Source organism: Fistularia commersonii, chromosome 14, assembly GCF_037954325.1.
Source record: "Fistularia commersonii isolate RoL2024-O1a breed Wild chromosome 14, RoL_Fcom_v1.0, whole genome shotgun sequence".
NCBI classification, from domain to species: domain Eukaryota; kingdom Metazoa; phylum Chordata; class Actinopteri; order Syngnathiformes; family Fistulariidae; genus Fistularia; species Fistularia commersonii.
Genome location: NC_141297.1, coordinates 3,308,405 through 3,329,985, shown reverse-complemented (window position 1 = coordinate 3,329,985; position 21,581 = coordinate 3,308,405). Strand labels below are relative to the sequence as shown.

The window sequence follows — 21,581 nt, the reverse complement described above, 5'->3', positions numbered from 1 at the left end:
TAGACACATTGTCTCGTTTTACTTTAAAAATTTAAAATAAGTTTACAAAATATTGTTTTATGATTGTGTTTTGGGGTCTCTTCAAATTCTGTAACTATATTGGCCGACACCACACGATAAAAAAAAAAAAAGATTTAAAAATCAAAGCCATTTGAATAATTTTTTTTTACAAACTTTCACTACATAAACATGATAGCAAGTTGCCTGGCTTATCATATTTGTTTATTTCAGTTTCACTTTCGATCTAATTTCGCAACACTTTTGCAATCTTTTAATTTTAAATCAGGTTCATTGTGAATGTGTGACAGAAAAAAGTGGCGGCGCTCTTTCAAAGCACGTTTGTTTCTTCACAAGTCCATTTATTGTATTTACAATATGTAAACAAGAACGAGACACAAGCTCAAAAACAGACATGCTCACAGGAAATAATATCCAGCCAAAATGCAGTTTCTATTTATGCCTACTCAGTTGTTTGACACCGTCTGACCAGAATATACATCAGCTTTGGATAACCAGTTAAACAGACTTCGTTCAGCACTGACATTCATGTATTTTCAAATAAGTTTTTTTTTTTTTAGACACATAGAAATGTGATTTCATTAAACATACTATAAAAACATATAACACAATAAATATTGTTCAGGTATCTTCTTACAAAAACTTTGTACAGTTAAAAATTTTTAGTTCTTTTTAATAAATCACATACTTCTTTTGATGAAGGCCTATACAATGTGGAGCTACAATACAAAACTGGCATTAGCCAGCGCCAACAAGGAAGAGGACACAGTTGAAAACAGAGATTTGCATAACTCAGAATATCTATGATGGCACCATGATAGAGGAAAATCAATTGGTAATTGCAGTTGCAACCGTCTTTTCTCTTACTACGGGGTGCAATTGACACAATGGAACAGCAGTGAAGTACTCGAGAGCAGCATTGAAAGTTAATGTAGCAAATATTTTGTGGGTTGATACAATCTTGCTCAGAGGACATGAAGTTAGTTGCGGTGACAGAAGAAGATACAGACAATAGGTAGGATGGAGGAAGTCGATTGGCTGTGGTGACCCTTGAAGGAAGCGGCCCAATGGAAAGGAAGAAGAGGATACAATCTTGCTCAGGCTTTCGACTATGTGGTAACAGAGCTAGAACGTAAAACTACTGAATGAAAACATATACGGACTCACATTGCTTCTCAACACAGACTACTTTCACATGATTAATCCACCTGAACCACAGACTTGCAAAACTGTGAATAATGGACAAACCAAGAAATGTCCACCGAGCAGACAGGAATGGAAAAAATAAGTGATTTGTCACAAGGCGGCAGCTGTTCCTGCATCAAGTTTTGATGCCGCAAACCCCACAGCGGGCCTGCAAAACATGCTTAAATGTAGTGTAGCGGTTATGTCACAGTAACACCAGCACTGTCCTTGCTCTTGTCCACGTACGTCGGAGAGCTGCTTTTGTCTGCTATCGAGCCCGCGGGAAGGATCTGCGTGGCTGGAGAGTGGCCTGATGGTTTGACTAAAGGGTCAGAGTTGGTCTCTGCCTCTGGCTCCTGCTGAGAAGCTGTAGCTGGAAGGAAAGAAAGTCAGTTGAATTAAATCTAATTATGTGGGAGTCTGCATGATGGAGTGCGCGGGCTACGAGTTGTTGGATTTATGGGGACAATATATTTTGCCCAGATACAAAATGACAGTCATGATTCCTCTCCCTTGGTCTTTGAAATTTAACTGTACAGAATTCAAAATGGAACCACAGTGCTAGTAGCTCGAAAAGGGAAGAAGTCGCAATGATAACTCAGAAAATGTATCATAACACGGTGAGCAAAACACTTTCTGCATCCAAAAACCCTAACGAACGCGCAATACGAGACTTTTTGAGATTTGTCTTTGTATGAACCTCAAATTACATCGGCCTTTGACATTAACCTGTTAAAAAGGGATATCCCACGATACGGTACAGCAGTGACAACTTCATACCGAAGGCTTGTTTGTGTGACCAGAGCTTTGTATTCAGGCAGATAGTAGGGACTCCGACGTGCAGCTCCATGTGGCTGCACAGGATTGAAAAGGAAGCTCCCAAGGAGAAGTGCAACAGTGCATCCAAAGAGATACGCGCTTATTTACACGCAAGTATGCGAAATGAGACTACATTGCTGGTCCTGGTTCTTTATTACATCTGATGCCTTCCCAAATTGACAATGATACTAACGTCAAGTGCAATAGAAAGAAAGTTCTCGTAAATACTGACGGTCCTTTGGTCCACAAAGCTCCTTACAGAAAAATATATTAATAGGTATTTTCTTACTTTACATGTCAATGATATTGCTCAATATCATGGCAGATTTTAAGAAAACTGTGTGCTGTTGAACAAGGCAAAAAATGGGGAGGCGCGCAAAGTGACAATTTCACTAACAGCAGAAATGAAATGGCTGGCGTTAATTAAACTAATCACTTCCTTAACTGAACATTTGTGATAGCCTGCTATTAACAAACAAGCTGATCTTTATTTCGGTTTGCAGTCCGTCACCTGACAGCCTCAGGTAACGCAAAAAAAAAAACCAACCCCGACCAGTGCTTTTTACACTGACAAAACACATGACTTAACCCAAATTAGTGCTGGCAAAGAGTAGTATCATGCTCACGTGTGATACCTGACTGCGTGCAGGACTTCATGTGCTCTGGCCAGTGGGCCTGCTGGCAGGGATAATCACAGTAACTTGTATTCCAGCAGCAATAGAAGATGGCCTCCTTCCTGCAGTTAGCACACCACTGTTTCTTTTTGGTCTCATCCACCGCCTGTTGCTTTTCCAGCTCCATCTGCTTCTTCACCTCGGCCACCAGCCTCTCCCTCTCCTGCTCCAGACTCTGCCTCATCTCCGCCATCGTCAGCTCTGCAAACACAAAATAAGGCGTTGCCTTCAAAAATTTCTGCAAAAGCTGTATTTTGTGATTTTATTTGTGCTCGGCCGCAAACACAAACTAAGTATTGATCATTTCCGCAGGATTTATTCCAACATAAAACATGATTTTCCTGTTATCATCCAATTTCATAGAGGTCGGTATAATATATAAGCTGTAATTACCCTTACATTTAAAATGGGGCATCCGGTGAGATAGTATCAGTAGTGCGTAAAGTCTGATTTAAGTCACCAGTGCATTTCAGTAACTGCCATTATTGTTGAACATCGTAACACCAAAGAAGATTCATTACCCAAGTTGTGTTTCATCTCGGACAACTCTTGCTGATGGAGCCACTGGAGCTTCTCTATCTCTATTCTTAACCGTCGAATCTGCGGCAAAAACAAGAGGTGGGTAAGAACCTTCTGTCCTTTTGGATATCATTTCGACCAATCCACTGGCGCAGCTGAACTTCACCTCGGCAATTGTGTTGCCCGATGTGCTTTTGGAGAGGTCGTTGTAGATTTCTGTCATTGTCCCTTTTATTGTGTCCATTATCTGCAAAGTTGCCCAAAAACATTGCGTTGTGAATAAGACGGACATCGAGAGATAGGCCGCCGTGGTCGTTTTCTCAGCTCCCATAAAACCCCCCGGAAATCGCAAGGATGATTTTCAAACTTACTTTGTTTGTGTATTTGGCTATGTCAGCGGCCACATCGGCGGAAACCGTTTGGATTTGCGTGTCTCCTGAGCTACCAGATGTAGCCTGGTTAGATCCCGATGATGGAGACGGGTCTTTTTGTTGAACTGTGAGGGGTAAAAAGTGTAGAGGGGGATCATGAATACCATCATTGAAATTCTACGTGGGTGTAATAGTTTAATTTTTTTATCCGGAGCATATATACCTTTGACCGCTTGTCTAGTTTGATAGCGGGTACTTAAGGCGGAATTCTGCTGAGACTGCATCTGCTGTTGACTCTGTGTCTGTGCTTGTGATTGTACTGCTGACTGCTCTCCGTGCTGCTGCCTCTGCACATTCTGCATGTTCAACTTGTGAGAGGACGTCGGGAATTTGCTGGGGTTCCATACCACCGCCCGCTGCACGGCCTGAGCCGTTTCTTTGGGCAGCAGGGGGCGCTGTTTTTTCACAACGGCGGGTACCGGGGACGTCGATGAGACCGAGGCGGTGGCGGAGGAGGGACCGCCGGCGGCCGAGGTGGCGCCGGCCTGGCCGGTCGCGGAAGTCGGAACAAGGTTCGGGGCCGCCGTAGAGGGTTCTGAAGGATCCTTCAGATTCGGGGCGGTTTCTCTCACCGGTGCTGCTGCGGAGGAGGAGGAGGAGGAGGAGGAGGAGGAAGGCGTCTTACCTGAGCAGAGGGGAAATGTGCATTAGTATTATTTTCTGTCCAGAGAAGAAGACAGGGACAACGGTTACATAATAAGGTTTCACCTTCTGACTTGGCAACGTTTGACTCTTTGACAGCTTTGACAGCGGTGGCGCTGCCGTCTCTTTTTGCCCTTTTGGAGTCACGGCTTCCGTGTTCATCCCCCAGGTCAATAACCAGCTCTCGCTCCGAATCGGAGTCTTGCTCGGCCGCTGACGTAACAGCAGCTGCTCTACCCTCCTCTGGGGTCTTGGGCTTATCAGTCAGGGGAAGGGGCTGAGTTATTCTGGGCTTCTCCTGGAGGTCCCGATCTGTGCCATTGCTACCCTGCTTGTCTTTGAGCTGGGGTTCAGAGGTTGGTTTATCCCCTGTCCCTTCAACTCCCTCTTTATTCTCTCCCTCTGTGCTTACTCTGAGCCTCTTCCTTTCTGCTTTGACCTTGTCATCTTGGGCGGAGCTCTTTGGCTTATGTTCCTCATCGCTGACATACTCGCTGTCGCTTGAGTCCGATTTCTCAGAGTCCTCCGTGTCACTTTGGTCCACGCCTTTATACACGTCTTCGGAAATCTCGTCTATACCTGCGCGGAGGAAAACGGAGAGAAAGAAAAAAAACATCACGTTCCTCATTGTTAATTCAGCGCTATCTTTAGAAAGTGAAAAAAACCTTCCAGTTTCAGCGGTTAGTTCCAACACAGACCTTATTCGGACATGACAACGGAAGGCATGCATTGAAGGCAGGGCAGTTGATGGAAGCAAACATTCGTGTCAATACGCGATTGGTTTGTTTGGAAGCGGCCGAGGAACAGATGCGGTCTGGTTTGATTATTTCCGAACAGACTGCGTTCGGGGATGAGCTTTCGGGTTATTTGCATACAGAGGAAGAGCGAGAAAGAGCGATTTGATCGCACGCCTTCCACCGAGAAGAATGTACACAAGCATGAATCCAGGTGGGAGCGAACTTGTGATCAGTTTGCCGGAGATCACATTTACTGTCGGGTTTCTGCAACGCCGCATAGAGAGCGGTGGTCTCATGCTGCCAGAGATACTCTCAAACGGTCTACGGACAACTCAGCCTGAGATCCACCACGCAGGGTTCTGTTAGCTGTGCACGTACCTAGCTGGGCCTTGCAGCTTTCAATTGTCTTGTCTAGACTCCTGATGGGTCTCTTGGGGGTAGGGATGGCAGCCGACATTCCCTGTTGCTGCTGATGCTGCTGCTGCTGTTGCTGTTGTTGTACGGTCTCACTTAGCTCCTTCAGATCCATCTCGGCCTTCACGCGATCTGGAAGGAAACCCATCGATGTACGACCGAGAACGGGCGCCGCCGTCGTGCTATGCTATGCTCGGTCGATAGTGTTTCTTAGCATATAATTGCAGCATAAATAGACTCACCCAGGTTGAGATTAAGGATACTGCCGGTAGTTGCGGTCCTTTCCTGCTTCGGCACCAGTCCAGAGTTAAAGGCCTTGCGACTGCCTGTAACACTACCTGCAGGACCCATCTTTCCTGACACAGGAGAGGCTGCAATTATGTTTAAAAAAAACAAAACATTGTTATTTTGCCTTGGACATTCGAACATATAAAATAGAACAACATTACATTACATTTGGCAGACGCTTTTATCCAAAGCAACTTACAACAGAGGACACAGGGACTGCAAATAACACTTGCAAATACAAGATGCTTGAGACAGCGTAAGTAATCTAAATTTACCGGTACAGTCCATGGATTCTTCTCCAGTGCTATAGTGGAAGGCGGAATTCCTGCTCGCCTTTTCTACATCCTGCTCCCCGTCTGACCCTGTGTGTACTGACGAGTTGGTGCTCATCGGAGACCGTGGCATGTCCGTTATGGAGACCCTCCGACTCATACTGCTCGGTATGGAGGCTTTGCTCAGGACCATCTTTGGAGACGCCGTTATATCGAAGTTGAAACGAAGTTTATCGGGTTTCTCCGTTTTCACGGTTCCGGCGCTGGGGTTGGAGGGATCCAGCAGCATTTGTAGCTGGTTGTTGGGCGTGTAAGGAGTGCGGAAGGGTGCATAGTTGAAGACCCCAAATTTCTTGCGAATGTTCTCCACGTAGACTTCCATTTCTTGCATGGCACTGTTGAATATGCTTTTTGTCTTCTTCACAGAGAAAGGGATTTCTTTGGACATGAGGTAGCAGTTGTTGATGGGGACCCAAGCCCTGTGTTAAGGCCAGAATAAAACAAGTTTACGGGCGTTAAACAACTGAACGTCTAATATTGGCTACAGGCTGCTGTGAGAGCCCAAACATAAGCATTCACTTACAAGCTCATCTCACCTATCATGTTGTCCAAAGAACCGTGCGTCTACCTGCCCATCCTTTTCCCGAAGTGCTTTTGCTGGCCAGAAGGGAAAGCCCTTCAACTTGGCCCAGACCAAGGTGTGCGGTTGACTCTGTCGAGGACAAAGAGCACGCTTAAGATCTGGATAAACACGAAACAATGTGCAGGGATATAAAAAGCGTACATATTTCATATCATATTCGATCACTTACACAAGGCTCACAAAACCAGTTGTCCCTTTTTTGGCATGAAGACAGGTAGCATTCTGGACACACCTCGATCTCATTCATCTAAAAATGCATATTATAGAAAACAGCTTCATACACATACCGGGCACCTATTGATGTGTTAAATCCGTTTTCAAATATCAAAACGTCTTACCTCGTGTTCACAAATCTTGACAATAACCTTGGCGGTTGCCGTTAATTTGTGATTACCTGGAATACAGTCACGATCGTGCTTTAGATTTTTTCCCCCGGCGGTTGGGAGACTTGATGTTTGTCATTGGCCTACCTCCATTGTAGATGATGCAGTTATGCAAGATCCATTTCATATCGGCCAGAAAGGCTTCGGTGCAACCGTACATTTTCTTTTTGATATTCTGTGAGGAAGGAAAAATAATGTGAGATGAAACCATTCGTCGAAGATGAACGCAGAATCATGTATTTCGGGTTCTGTTAATTTGGCGTCAGTGTCTGTCTGCTTGGTCACATGACATCCGTCCACCTTCCGTGTGTCCTAATATTAAAACTTTGATACTAATCCGGTCAGCTTAAATTTGGTACCTTCTCCAATGTGCACAAATCCATCGGGTGAAAGATGTACTCCGCGTAATCCGGGTGCTGTTCCAGAGACACCGGCTTCAGAAAAGGCTCGGTCTGCTCGGTTCCAATCGATGTGAAAGAAAAGAGTACGTGGATGTATGTCTGGGTTTGATTATAAAGCTACAATAAGACATTTATCAAGTCAGCCATTATGGCCTCATTAGGAGACTCACCCCGGGCTGTTTGATCTTTTGGAGTGCAAATTTGAGCAAGTAGGAGAGCTGGTCTATTGTCAGCATTGTCATTGCCTTGCTCTGGGTTTCAATGCATTCGGCCACTGTTATTTTCTGCAGCAACAAAATTGTAGTATCAAGCACACAAATAATGAATACTGTCATGAATAAAGTCACCTGCACATGGCATCATTTAACCTTAAATATAACATCCGGTGTTCAAAACGGTTTTCCCCGCTGCCGATCAGAGCCACGACCCCGAGGCTAACGGTAGCGTTTGACCGACGGTTCAGCTAAACTCAAGATAGTGCTTTGAACCCCACATTCATCAACTTTATTTGGTGCACACCCAAACACAAAACGTGTCTCCAGTGAGATACCTCACACTCGGGACAGAACCAGTCGCCCTCGGGCTCAGCTGGTAGTTTGAGGCACTTGGCGTGGTACACCCTGGGGCAGAGCTCACAGCAGAGCACCTGGCCCTCGCGGTGGCACAACCAGCAGTAGAAGTCATTCCTGCCGTCCTGCGGTACAACATCAACAGGGTCTGTGGTGAGTGCTGGCTGCTTCATATAGTAAAAGGGACCATGTCTTAGCTCTGACTGAAATGCAGGCAAGAGAAACAAGGGGGCAGGTTTCAAAAAACACGCAGGAACACAAAAAAGGTGCAGTGCAACAGAAACAAGGCAGCAATACAGTGGGGTAAGGATGAGAAGCAAGGATGACAGCATTAATTACAAATAAACCCAAAACAAGGCTTCTAAAAAGCAACATCACCTAAACGTATCGTAATGTGACCCAATCGAAAAAACAGGTTTAACGTGTGAGATGAAGAACGATCACGGGCCTTTTCACACACACAAACATGATGCGTGGAAATGTATCCTACTTCGATATGCAAATAAGCCTGAGCGTGTGGCAGAGATAGGAACTTTTAATTGTTTTGTCCCAAAAGTCTTTTTACAGTCAAGCATGAGGACACGTCCCGGGTTTTCACCATCAAATCCAGCGTCGGAGTCGAAAAGTTTTTCTTTTTTTTTTTTTTTTTTTTATCTAATGAATTGAGAATCAATAATCATTTAAAAGTCCATTATGTATTTATATATTTTAGTCGGGGGATAAAAGCGAGCGACAAAACCGGTCTGGAGCAAACGCTCTCCGAGCCCGAGAAAGATTACGTTCAAATATCCAATTATAGAAATGATTTTGGATGCTTTCAATGAGTCTGTCTCCAGATACTATCGCACAGCCACGGGCAAACATCAAGCAGTAGTTAGCACATTAAGATGCTGCGGAGTCGGGAGGAGGATGTGAGAGACTCAGCCACTATTAAGCATCTGCTGATTTATGCTTCTGATTTGGATTTAAATGACTCTTCTTCTGACCGCCGATGAAAGGATCGACCGATTCTTCATTTTCATCGTGTTCTGCCTACATGCCGGACTTATTCGACATCGCTGAAGTTGCTTCCCTTTCGGCAAAGCGGCCGCGCCGCTACGCTTTGGAAGAGCGGTTGCTAGACGAAAAGACGCAAGTCCCAAGGCAGAAAGTGAAGTCGTGAGTCACGGAGTTTAAAGTTCCAAGTCCGTCAGGTCCTGTAAGAAGTCATGGACTCTGCAGAACACGTCAGGTTTATTCTACAGCACCTCAAACAGTGTTCATTTTGTTGTTTGTCAATAATCCTTAGGATAATAATCCTGATGACTCGTACATGTACTAGACTGTGTGCGTCCAGCTATGAGAAAGAGCACTAAACCCAGTATTTTTTTTTATTAAGATAATCAGTTTGAAATCTCTACATTGGAGAAGTGTGCTGGTGTAATTCGTCATCACTTCTCAAGCGCTATTCACACAACCGTCCTTTCTAAGACATATCACAGCATCTAACGCACACTAATAAGTTTTTCCACTGATGTCGGTTTGTCTGCTTGAATCTGCCTTTAATAATCCATTTATAACTACATGGAGTGATGAGGTTTAAGTGTTTCTTATCGGACTTTAATAATTACACGATCGTCTTCCATCTGTGTTTTGAAGTTCATGCGAGATCAGTGTGAGGCAAAGGCAAAGGTAAATATGGCCACGAGACTACGTGGATACATGGCGACCAAAATGCATCACCGGTTATTTTTCTAAGTCATAAACCTAAGAACACAGGGAGTGTCGAATGCGTAAAAAGTGCATAAATGGGACGCTGATCATGCATTAAGTGCACTGCTCCCAACTTACAACAGCTATCACAACAAGACAAACTCAATCACAGATGGTCACACAGCCTGTACCTGCTTACAGGTAGCAGTATCCTACAGTGATGGTTGAAAATAGCGTGCTCTCAACGGAAGCAGGACGTGTCTGTTGCATTTAAGGTTCTACAGAAGCCAGAGAAAGCTTTCGTCACCGGGTATCTCCCTTCATATGGGAATGGATGGTTTTGGACTATTCCTTTGCAGTCTAACATGTAAGACCAAACTGACCCCCGGCTGAGAGCAAGCTAGATTCTGTTTGTAGGAAAGAAGTCTCTTTACCTGGTCTTTGCTGGCAGAGTTCACTGCCCCGGGCTTCTTCTTTTTCTTGATTGGGCTTGGGGATGTGTCTGATGGAGAGTGTCCATTGGAGGAATGAGTTGGACTGGACACTTTCCTCTTTTGAGGTGCAACTATGCGTTCTGCTGACCCGGGTGGATCGGGGACTGGCACCAAAGAAAAAAAAAAAAAAAAAAAAAAAAAAATCGGTGCAGGTTATTCAATGCATTGGACAAATCATAAAAAAATGTAAGTTGCTGTCACTCATTCTCATGTTCTAAAAGCCGATGTGACCCAGAAAGTCCGTATTCATGAAAAACAATCTTTCGCCTTTCACGCTGAAAATACTGCCGGGTGTGAACATTAAAAGGTGTGAGGTATAAACTAAAGGGTGACAAAAAAGACTTTAGCGGGAATATGGCAGATCTTTGCTGCAGGACACATACTTTTCCCTTCTCCTTTTCCTCGATATGGGTTATAACAGCTAGATCTCTATGGAAAGGGTTTGACTTATAATACAGGGGGGCCTCAACCTATATCGTCTAATACTTTACAGCAATCGTCCTGTGAATAATTTTTAAAAACTATATTTTGACTTGAAGCAGCACAACGTAAATATCGAACATTGTGGACGAACCGGTTTGTGACCGCAGCAGAAGAATACACCTTTACGCTGTGTTTGTTTGGGAGAGGTGGCGTCGCTTGGGTCCCGGCTTTTTGGGTACCGCATGTTTTGTTGACGTCTGCTTGCACGCTTTTGTGTATTTTTGTAACTTTTTACCCTCTAATATGGGTCCCAAACCCAAGGCTGTGCTATAATTGTGCTTCCCTTTCATTTTCCTAAGGCCTAGTTTTGTTCTTGATATATATGTAAGACTTAAGGGTCGTTTTAGTGACTTAGGCTAAGGTAGTTTCAGCTCGTGTGGAACATCGCCTCGCGTCGGTCTGGAGGAACGGATCTCCGACCTCCTGCACGGATGTTCATGTGTTTCTATTAAGTATAACATCTTCTACTTGTCATGACAACCAAAGTCCATTCAACAAGACCTTTCTCCCCTCAATGTGTTGTGGGTATTTGATCCGTCTTGTGAAAGTGTGTGAGACATAGAGCTGACACTAACCGATATCCAGCGGAGCAGTTTATCAATCGCTCGACGGTGAAGTCACAAGATGTTATTTTGAAAATTGCGACACCGGGAATGGACGTCCGGATTCATATGATCGCGTTTGTGTCGGCCGGTAACCGTTTCAGCCTCAATACCCAGCGTATATGTGTGCGTCCTTGGTAGAAATGCAACAAAATCAGCGCTTCAACGGGATATTCCATCACCCGGGCAGCCTGTTGTACAGAGAGCCGGCAGGGGCGGTGACTACCCCTGCTGTCGGAATCAAGTCGAAACCTCTCACGCCGTTCTGTCGGAGCACCTTGATAACGATGGCAATGTTTCACAGGACTCGACAAAAAGGTGGCGGGGGGGCGCTCTTGTGGTCAGCATTAATCTGCCGTGGTTTAATGGAAGCAATCCCCTGGACGCATACCGTTTTATAATCCTGACAATGTTAACATTTGGCACTATGTGTGAGTTCCCGCACTGAACTAAGAAGTTATTTCCGAATGCAACAACCGCATAAATATATCAACATAAGGCTTGATATTAGCCAGTGGCCACAGGGCTTCCACTAATGCAACTCGCCTGGTTTGATACTGAATAAAAAAAAAAAAAAAATGCAGGCAGCCAGGCATAACGGGTTATCAACGTCCTAGGAGACCCGAAAGATCTCAAATTTGATTGAAATAAAAGCTTTTCCTTCTCTGAAACTCAGCTCCCCGGGTCTGTTTGGCTCTTAAGTGTGTTTGTACTCGGCCTTCGAGGCTTACCTTTGGATCGTACAGACGCATCCATTCCTTCTACCACATCAGACTCCGTCTTTATCTCCTCCTCAGCCAGGCTGCAGCACACCAAACAAGAGCACACAGGAGCACAGCAAGGGATGCAAAACACAAAGTCAGAACGGGGGTATTGAAAAACCACAGCGGCATAATAGTAAACAAGTGGAACACCACCTAAGGCACCTAGGTCCCAGAGGATCTGTCAATAGGGATTTTGCAGATTTCCACAGTTATTGCTGTCATTTGATTTCAGTTCATCACTGACTTTGTGTGAGGAAGTTCAAATCCTTTCCATCTCAGTGGGGAGAAAAAAAAAAAAAAAAAAAAGAGAGAATATATTCTTCAAGTTGCAAGACAGACGGGAAATAATCACCATGGCAACACTCCTGTCTGCTAAGCACAATTTGATATTCAGAATAACCGGGCTATTTATTTGACATTGCCCGGCACCTCCAGCCTTTGAAATGTAAGACAGCGGTCAGGTTTTCAACCAGCCGGGTTCAGACATTTGCACTGTCCTCGGTTTATGAAAACAAAATAAAACGGTTAATAGCCCCGGTAACAACCAAGGACAGCCAAAGGGAACTGGTCCATATTACCAAAGGGACAGCGCCTCAATGCAATGAATGGTTTAGGCTTCAAGCCCCTTCAGTAACAACAGTGTACCCGAAGGATTTGGGACCACTCTTGGATACCAACAGCAAGAGATCCACAAACAAAAGCATTATTAACCTAAGCTTTCTTCTCAGGTCTCCTACGGAGGTCCGCTGGCCACGGTCAGCAGATACCGCTGGCCGTCACTTTTGACCGCTAAATGGACGTTGTGAAGTTACGTCTCATAAATCCAAGTTCACAATGAAACACCCGTACACAACTGCTGTGTTTACAAACTTTATATCGTGAATTAATCCCGCAACCGACGGCGCAGCATTTTCAGTGCAAACGCAGCGCGAGATAAGCCCAATTTCCTCGGTCTCTGGTGCCGTTCTCATCTCATTTGCTCCGATAGAAAAAGGAAGAGAATAAAAAGGACCTGGGCAAGAAATGAAAGTCTTTGGAGTGTTTGGCTCCTCCTTTGTCAGAGCTGCTACAGAGGGCCTTGTTTCAAGGAAGAGGTCTTTATCATGAGCCCCCTGAAGGAAACTATCTGAAGGACCACTGACAGGTCACTTGACCAGTACATAGATTAGGTTGTAGCTCCGGTTACCAGAAAGTATGACGGGTTTAAGGGCTACTAGCAAAGGCCAACCACATTTGTGAGGGTTAGCCTTGCAAACTTTTCTCCAAGTGCAAGAGTGTTCCTCAGCGCCAAAGTTAGAGACTGAGCACACAAAAATGATGGACATTCACTCAACTCAGGTTCTAGGGTGTACCGCATTAAGAGGCGAACCCTCGTCCAAATATAATTACAGCTCACACTCTGCGTCTCGCAATTCAATACTAGTTTAAGATCGCACTTTTGTTTTGTCATTCAAACGACAGCGACTCGCGGGCGGTTTAACACGCTAACAAAACAAAACGTCAAAACCAAAGTCATGCATCATTAGCTCGCGTTGTCCGAAAGACGACAGGGAATGAGTTCAGCTGAGTTTCTTCACAACCATGGTGTATGGGTATCTTATTTCACCCTGCCAACAGTCACACACTCACGCAGACAAACACTCCAGCCCCTCAAGGGCCTTCCTCTTCCGGACTGAGTGAACAAACGAGGCCCACATGAAAATAAAAAAAAAAAAAAAAAATGAAAGCGTTAGCCAAGTCACTCAGCTGCGTGTTAAAAAAAAAAAAAGCCCTGAAAAGAGAGAACCTTCACCGTTACGAGGTAGTCCAGAGCTGTTGAACAAAAGGCCCGTGACCCGGTATGCACACCCAACAGCGATGGCAATGCATTTCTGAAATGACCAAAAAGACAGGAAGACCGGCAGTAAAAAAAAAAAAAGTGCCCCAATCCAAAGAGCATTCTCTGTTCGAGAGCTATGATCCACCAGACAAGAAGAGTTAGTCAAATAAATCCTCAGCAGATTCTGGGATACGGTCCAAAGACGCACGTTACAGAAATACTGACAATATTCCTCTCTGCGAGTAGTACCTGGTGGACAAAAGGGAGACAATACTGATTCAATGCCTTTATATTCCACTCCTGTGAGACGAGCAGGGTTCTCTCGTCACAGAAAATGGAGGCCACAGCTTGCTCCCCTCCCCCCTCTCCCCCATCCCCCACCCCGAGCTCAGACTCAGGCACATCCATGCAGGAGGACCAGAGATCTGTGGAGATTAAAAGCCAACATTTAACAGCTACGTCAAGACGAGCCCTCGGCGCCGGTCACGTAAACACAGAGGGGGGAGACGCATGAATGTCCTCCGGCGGGGAAGACTTTTCTACGCTCCCGGTCTTGCCTTCTCTCCTTTCCTGTGAATAATGCGGTCTCAAAATTATGTCATTCGTTTTTTTTTTTTTTCTAGAAACAGTGATCATAACTGTAGTTTCAGACAGAGCTGTTCTGAAAATGAGTACACTGGGAACAAAAAAAAAAAGAGAGATAATTTCTCAATTAAGATGTGACAATGGCACTTCTAGTGCAAAAGTCCTACTGTCCCTTTTTGCACTAGAAGTGCCATTAAGGCCTTGAATAACGTAAATATATTACTACTTACCGCAAATGGTGTTGTGAAAACTTCCAAAACACATGACAAAAGAGGCATTCACAACACCAGCGACCCCCTTTAAGCAGAACGCTCGTGAGTGAAATACTGCGTTTGCGTTTTCAGAGATCAGCCAGAACAAAATCGTTAAGAGTGGGAGATGAAGAGTTCTAGGTCAGACCTGCCTTTTAATACACTGATTATTCCACTTCCATTGCAGCCTCTTTGAATAGGACTCTTTTAACGTACATAATAGAAAAATGTCGCAGCACGGCAGACACCGCAGGTACGCGCGGAATAATCGCGCCGGAACAAAGTTTTGACCTGGATTTTATATCAAGCTGTAAAGGGTGAATCAAAGATGGCTGTGGAATTTTCCAGAAGGCCCCTTCTCGCTGCTGCTCTCCCTCTGATTGTCAATCTTTAACCTCAACTGCAGCTGCAATTGGCTGGAGGGCCAACAGGGTGGAACGTTATTGGTCGGCTGAGTTATGCCACAAGGATCACAGTGTGCAGCTCCCCTCTTCCTCTTCAAAAGCATTTTTGCTGCAATGCAGAGATTTCCCTTGCCCTAGACACTTTATTTCCTTTCAGTATGGCTTGACCCTCTTACTTATGCCAGCGTAAATCTGGCGGGTTAGAAAAGGTCTATTGGGACCTTGTATTTGGGGTTCAAATGCACGGGCCTGGCTTTTCAACCTTCTTGTTTATGAGCTACACAGAGTTAAAAAAAAAAAAAAAAAAAAGGCCCACAGGATTTGTTCCCGGCACCGTGACGTATACTTTGCAGACAGTCCGCGTAACATTTCTATTACAAGCTGACTAATCGGCGGTGGAGGAATATGTACCTATTAAGTAATGGAGGAACTTCTTTCCGCTCTCTCTCAGATCGTGGCGGCGTTCGCCCGGGAGGAAACACTCATTACACGGTTTCTATTTGCTGTCAAGCACACGAAATTCACATACGACACTTGGTCTCCCTCCCAAAAGCTGAAACCTGAGAAATGTTTCTAAATGACCTCACGCTGCAGCAAACGAACAGGCGAGAGCTTTTTCATGCACATATTCTGCTACTTGTCTCTACAAAAGAAACCATCCTGTTCAGTTTCTGGATCATGTGTTCCTGTAGAAGCTACAAAAAAGGCCAGAGTAAGAGTAAGTAACCTAAAAGGAGTTACCCCGACTTTTCAATCCCCTGACGTATTCACCAAAATACAAGAGATAGCCGTCACCGAATCAAGCTACGGGGTTAAGTTGCTGCGCTGTCCTGTTGTCTGATCCTCAGAGAGAAAACCTCTGGCAGGGCAGGGAGAGCCCTGGAACACAAAATGGCCACTGTCTCAGGATGAGGGAGTGGAAGGAGCAGTTTCACAATTATGCTGTGCGGTCGACGCAGCCCTGGAATGTGAACTCGAGGCCTATGGCTGTAAATAGAGGAAATCCAGGTTTCAAGAACTCAGTTCTGAGCGTGAGACTCGATAGATGGGACAAGAGTTCACCTCTGAGGGGAAGGTTTGCTTCAAGCTCGCTCCGCTCCTGTCAAACAGTGAGAGTAAACCCTCCGACATTAGAACAGATTGTTTTTCTTTTTTTTTCCCCCTCAAAGGCGGATTTTCTTGTTTTACATGCAAAGCTGTGAATGCCCGGAACGCACATGCTGTGACACTTTTCCACATTGGGCACATCTGTTGCCCCTGGTGTCTATTAGCCCGCCTGGCATGACACGCAAGAAAACAACGCAGCCAATCTATTTACAAAAGGTACATAATAACCTCCACCCCTCCTTATCCATCGCCCATCCCCCATTCTCTCTCTGCCAGGCTACAATACAAGAGAACGAAATGTGGGTGCCATTTTTAAATCTAACTCTCTTTTGCATTATAAAAAAAGGAAAAGGATTTGCCATGGTCCACTCTGCCTCTTGTATGGTAGCCTGGTTGTCTGGGGCACCCATGTGACCCTGAGACACAGATAGAGAGCAAGGGTGAGAGTCGTTTCCCAACCCCCCACCCTCAGCACAGTGGAGCAGAAAGGCCTGGCGAGGCCTCCAATCCGACCCAGCTCCTCCTCCTCCTCCTGTACACCAAACTGATTTTAATGTGTGCACATTCATCAGTACAAACCAACAGTCACTACTACAACAAGAAGGAAGCCATGTTGTTATCAGAGAGTTGAGATAAAAAAGACAGAGCTTACCTCTGTGGATGCATGGCTGCCTGACACACTGTTATGTCAACACTTATAAAACATGGAGGACACTCTCAGCCCTCAGCCGGGAAGGCTCCGCTCTTCAGGCAAGGCGATCAGGCCCCGGTGATGTTACCCGGATCCTGACTGGTTGGCCTCCTCACAGGCGAGATGCAAGGCGGCGCCTGATTGGCTGAAATGTTTCCTGAGTAATTATCTTTGTTCAGTGCAGGCAGGGGCAGCACTGCGAGTGTCAGAGACAGGGGAAGAAAAATAAGCAGACTGCTAGGCCAAAAAAGCGAACCTGACGCGATCAATGTGAGCGGCTTTGACGTACCAAACGCACGCAACAGTGTTTTGCGGATTCCAAGGGTAGAATCTCGTTGCTGGTCTCTCACTTGGAGGCATGAGAGGCAGATATGGCGTCATGTGGAGCGCGAGAGGCAGAGCACCATGTCTTCACTGACCGAGCCTGTATTTTTTATGTGGAGAGGGGCCTTTGTTTAAACTCCTCCCTCCCTCCCTCTTGGCCGTTTTCCGTGGAAAGAGAGGCTTAGGCTCCTCGCTTATAGGGGCAACGCAGGCCACTTCAAAATGATGTTTTTTAAATTAAACAACAAAGAATCACTTTTAAAGGAATATCAAGTGAAGTTGTAAATCAACCAAGAGCTTCATGTTTAAGCGACCGTAAATCACCCCGTGTTGTTGTATTTATTTTTGTATGTGAAAGAGTAGGCATGTTACAATTCCACTTAAAAAAATAAAATGGCAAATCTGAAGTACGAGTGGGCAATGAGGGAAAATGGTCAGAGGTATTATTTTTGCAGTATGGATATCTGTCGAAAAACCTCGATAATCAAACACACATTTAACTTTCAGCCCTTTTAGACAAACGTTTTCATATAAAACGTCAAAGATGAAGCATGACGTCAACAGATATAAATCGTGACGTTAAACCGAAATTAGACAAGAGATCGGGGCAATTTCACTGTTTCGATGACTAATAAATAGCACAAAATGTACAATGAAAATAAATGATAGGCAAATACAATGCTATCTTTTGCCATTGTGTCTAATCTCTATTACAAAAGCAAAATGCTGAAAATCATATCCATCGCAATACATATTTTACCACAGATTAAACAAAGGTGTCTGCATTTGGATTGAACCTTTCATCATGATGACTTATGATCCCCTTGGCAACAAAACCACAGCCGTTTTGATTGCACGGTGGTTTTACTTCTATACCCCCGACCCCCCTTTTTACACATATTTAGCTAAAGTCAAGCTAATGTTTTGCTTGTTCTGTGGAAGAGCCTGTGTCTTAACACCTGGGAGAGATTTCAGGATATGTAATACAGACTAACATTGTCCTTGGTCAAATGCTGACTGACGTGTTTAACATTTCTGAAGGCCCCGCCAAGCGTTGTAAAGAAGCCTTATTTGTGGTCGCAGTAATCGTTCCAGAGCTAAGGGGGAAAGGAGAAAAGAGGAAAAGGTATCGCCCAACGTGGGGCTCGAACCCACGACCCTGAGATTAAGAGTCTCATGCTCTACCGACTGAGCTAGCCGGGCATGGAATTCAGAGGGGGTCCATAGCGATTATCTTCTCCGTCAAAGAGGATGATCGCCTCACTATACAAATCCAAAATGAGTGAAGAACATCAATCTTACCATCGATATTCTTAAAAGACAAATCTGCCAAGACTGGAATGGACCTCGAGGATTTTTCAATGCGGCCAGCCAGTTACAAAATCAGCGTAACTACGGAAATCATGAATCACTATTTGGTGTAGATAGACATGAAAAGCAGCATTGCTATTGTACGCAAATCTAACAAATGTCATCATATATATATATAACTGTCCTCTTGTCATGTGGCAATACTGTGCTGACACCAAACACGCTTGGAGGCCACGCCAGCCCTGTGCTATCTCATACTGACCTCTAGTGTCCAAAGAGGCGGTGTCGTGTCCAACAAAGCCGGGGGGAGCAGGTGCCTCGTCATCTTGAGAAGAAATCCTGCATCTTGCAAAGCTTCTTGGCATACAAATGAGTCCATGTTTGTTTGGAGGGGAAACCAGCTAACAAAGAGACAAGACAGATAGGTTAATAATCAAAATGTCCCGCCATTCAATCGGGTTTTCTCTCTGCGGATCTCTAGTTTCACTTGCCTTGGATGTGCAGCCAATATATTTATTTTTCAGTTTAGCAGACCAGATTTTGCCATTTCAATACAATATTAAGGAGATGGTGAACGCCTGCTCAGCGACCATAACAAGGCAATTACCTAACGTTAGAATAGCATTACGACATACTCAATACACAGTGAGAAATTACTGGGCTATTAAAACTGAATGAGATGATTCAGGTTGAAGTAAATATATACGTAAAATCGGGTAGAAAAAAGCACAACCTCAGATAATTTGCGTTTTTAAGAAAATAAGCCCCCCAAGGCTCCCTCTCTTACACAACCCCACCTTCTGCATTAGCTTAACCCGCCCCTGCGACCAAATGTAGCTAACGGTAACTGTAAATGATTGAGCGGTCTTGTCAGGTGCCAATATTAAAACTTTATTTATTTTGTTATTTCGTTTTTTTTTAAACGCGTGCGGTGTGTAGAAAAATATTTTTTCATAAAAATCTATGTTGATTTACAAGGATAATAACGCCGCCGAATCCGGTGAGATTAAAAAAAATTATACAGAAAAGTCGTTATCGACGCTGAGTAGTGGAAGGTTAGTTAAGCTAATGTCGTTCGGTAAAAAATGCCACATTATCAATTCACCTGTGGTTTCTATCCAAAAATATCTATTAGTGTGAATCTACCTATTTTATATATTTCATTATTGGATGTCACTTAAGTAAAAATACAGCGCAGCTAGTTGGGGGAAAAAAAACGAATACCTGTAACTGGTTGAGTCGCGAACGGATCACAACTTCCGGTAAATTATTTCAAAATAAAAGGACACCGGAAGTCAGGTTGATAAAATGTTTTTTTTATTTCGAGGTACATCTTTAAAATTGTCTTATTTGCACCCAAGCTTCTGTTTGGTGTGTTTTATTTTATTTTATTTTGATTTTTTTTTTCTAGCTATTTGGAAATGCCAGTACCTAGGGGTCCTGTAAGGCGGGGGATTTAGTGGCATTAAAGTGGTGGATGGCGAGGATTCATGAGGATACATCCAGTGGCAGATGAGAAGGACAGAAAAAGGATATGTTTAAAATGGAATTGCGATCACAGTCGCAGGACTGATGTGTTTTTCAATGCACTAAAAGGTGGAGTAAGGGGATGCTGCAACACCCTCCCTGAAATCCATGGGTTTTGATATCTCAAAGCAGATGGATACGTTTGCACCAGAAAAAAACAGTAGCTGTACTTATTAATGTCACTTGCGAGCCAGGGTACTGGATGAAAGCGAAGGCAGACGGTACCTTTCCTTGTCAAAATGGGTTAAGACCACATTAGGCGACAACAGACACGGTCCTGGTGTGAGAAACTATCAGAAGGCTCTTGTGAAGAGAGAACAAACATAGATATTGACGTTTCTATAAATAAAGAGAAGGTATACCATGGGTATTCAGTGCAAAGTGGCCGTATCTACGCCGACAGATTTGAATGTGTCTCGGATGGAGGCTTTAACACAAGTGTTTCAGGGACAACACAAATCTCAGCACTGCAAACAGAAGCTTGGGAGTTTCCATTAAATCGAGACAAATAAAATTAGTGCCAAATCACTGAGAATAGATAAAAGGAATTGGAATGGCACCGCCATCAAAATCCGTAGCAGTAGAGTGCTGGGATTTGGAAAGGGAGGTAGCGAGACTAATATAAGCCGCTTTGAGAGTTCTGTAAGTAAATATTCAGAGAGAGACGAGGGCTTGGTAGATGAATAGAGCGAGGCTAGTTTTGCACTTGCCAGGAGTTGGCGTGGAGCTGTCAGTGATTAAGACGGGCGATGCAGGAAATAATGGGTAGAGAAACACACACGGGCACGGCCGCTCGAATATTTGAACCCATGGATCAAGCGATCCTGAGTGTAGAGGAGTGGGATGTGTGTTGTTTTTTTTTATGTTCTTCGCGTACATCTAGTGGAGCAGAAGGCTACCTCGTGGGATTTCAGTATTCTTGTTGCGGGCACTCTTGCAGGCAGTGGACGGGGGCTAGATAAAGCAGTTCCATGTACTCACTCATTATCTGCGTTAATGGAGTCGAACTTAGTTGGTCAGACTACGAGGATCCTTTGGAAATGAGAGAGCTGGCAAAGCATCTCTGGATTTTTGTGGGCTTCGGCACACGTCGAGCGGAACGAAGACGCGGGAGAGGTCGCGAGGCAGCGACGGAGAAGACGCCCAGGTGGTTTATGTGCTGCAGCATCATCACTTAGAGACTACGTCAGCGACGACACGAGGAGTCAAACTAGGACAGCGGAGGAAGACGGCTGTGAAATATCTCTACAGAAATCACTTATAATGAAAACCCAACATCAGTCATGTATCTGCAAGGAGGGGTAAAGCAGTCTTAGTGGTTCTTCCCCCAATGGAAGGCAGCAAAGTACCAGCAGCTTCTGGTCCCCTGCAGAAATACAAAGCAGAAGAAGAAGAAGAAGAAGGCCCCGTTTACGTAGAGCACCTGAACGCACCACGGGTTCGGGTTCTCCTTCTACGTCAGCGGCGCTGGGCGGTTCATGAATGGGGTTTTGGGAGTGGGAGGGCCGGCTGAACCAAGCCTGGAGGTGGGG

General features: G+C 44.7%; 1 protein-coding gene and 1 non-coding gene across 5 annotated transcripts; both read right to left on the bottom strand.

Annotated features, from left to right (window-relative positions):
- Window positions 1–338: 338 nt before the first annotated feature.
- On the bottom strand, window positions 339–17,032 carry LOC147226905 (MYND-type zinc finger-containing chromatin reader ZMYND8-like). Of its 4 annotated transcripts, none has more exons than XM_086159039.1 (20): window positions 16,849–17,032; window positions 11,998–12,068; window positions 10,122–10,285; window positions 7,977–8,198; window positions 7,597–7,710; window positions 7,385–7,477; window positions 7,113–7,200; window positions 6,981–7,036; window positions 6,812–6,889; window positions 6,596–6,711; window positions 6,003–6,478; window positions 5,682–5,810; window positions 5,404–5,571; window positions 4,355–4,867; window positions 3,810–4,271; window positions 3,587–3,711; window positions 3,382–3,462; window positions 3,218–3,296; window positions 2,658–2,897; window positions 339–1,576 (listed from the first exon to the last, which is right to left on the bottom strand). In XM_086159039.1, exons 1-20 carry the CDS (start codon window positions 16,860–16,862, stop codon window positions 1,404–1,406), a joined length of 3,462 nt encoding a protein of 1,153 aa, XP_086015165.1. In that variant the 5' UTR covers window positions 16,863–17,032; the 3' UTR covers window positions 339–1,403. The 4 variants fall into 4 exon arrangements, with proteins under 4 accessions (XP_086015165.1, XP_086015167.1, XP_086015166.1 ...); XM_086159041.1 differs by having other exon boundaries at window positions 7,977–8,120; window positions 16,849–16,993; XM_086159040.1 differs by lacking the exon at window positions 16,849–17,032 and adding an exon at window positions 12,184–15,398.
- A 1,309-nt stretch (window positions 17,033–18,341) lies between these two features.
- trnak-cuu (transfer RNA lysine (anticodon CUU)) lies at window positions 18,342–18,414 on the bottom strand. Its single transcript has one exon. It is a non-coding gene; the product is annotated as a tRNA-Lys (tRNA).
- Window positions 18,415–21,581: the final 3,167 nt, after the last annotated feature.

What these genes read in the sequence shown, in the direction of transcription:
- LOC147226905 (XM_086159039.1), bottom strand. An exon ending in TATCCTTAATCTCAACCTGG is followed by an intron (nt 5,572 to 5,681) that starts GTGAGTCTATTT and finishes GTTTCCTTCCAG; the next exon opens with ATCGCGTGAAGGCCGAGATG. An exon ending in TAGCCAAATACACAAACAAA is followed by an intron (nt 3,463 to 3,586) that starts GTAAGTTTGAAA and finishes GCAACTTTGCAG; the next exon opens with ATAATGGACACAATAAAAGG.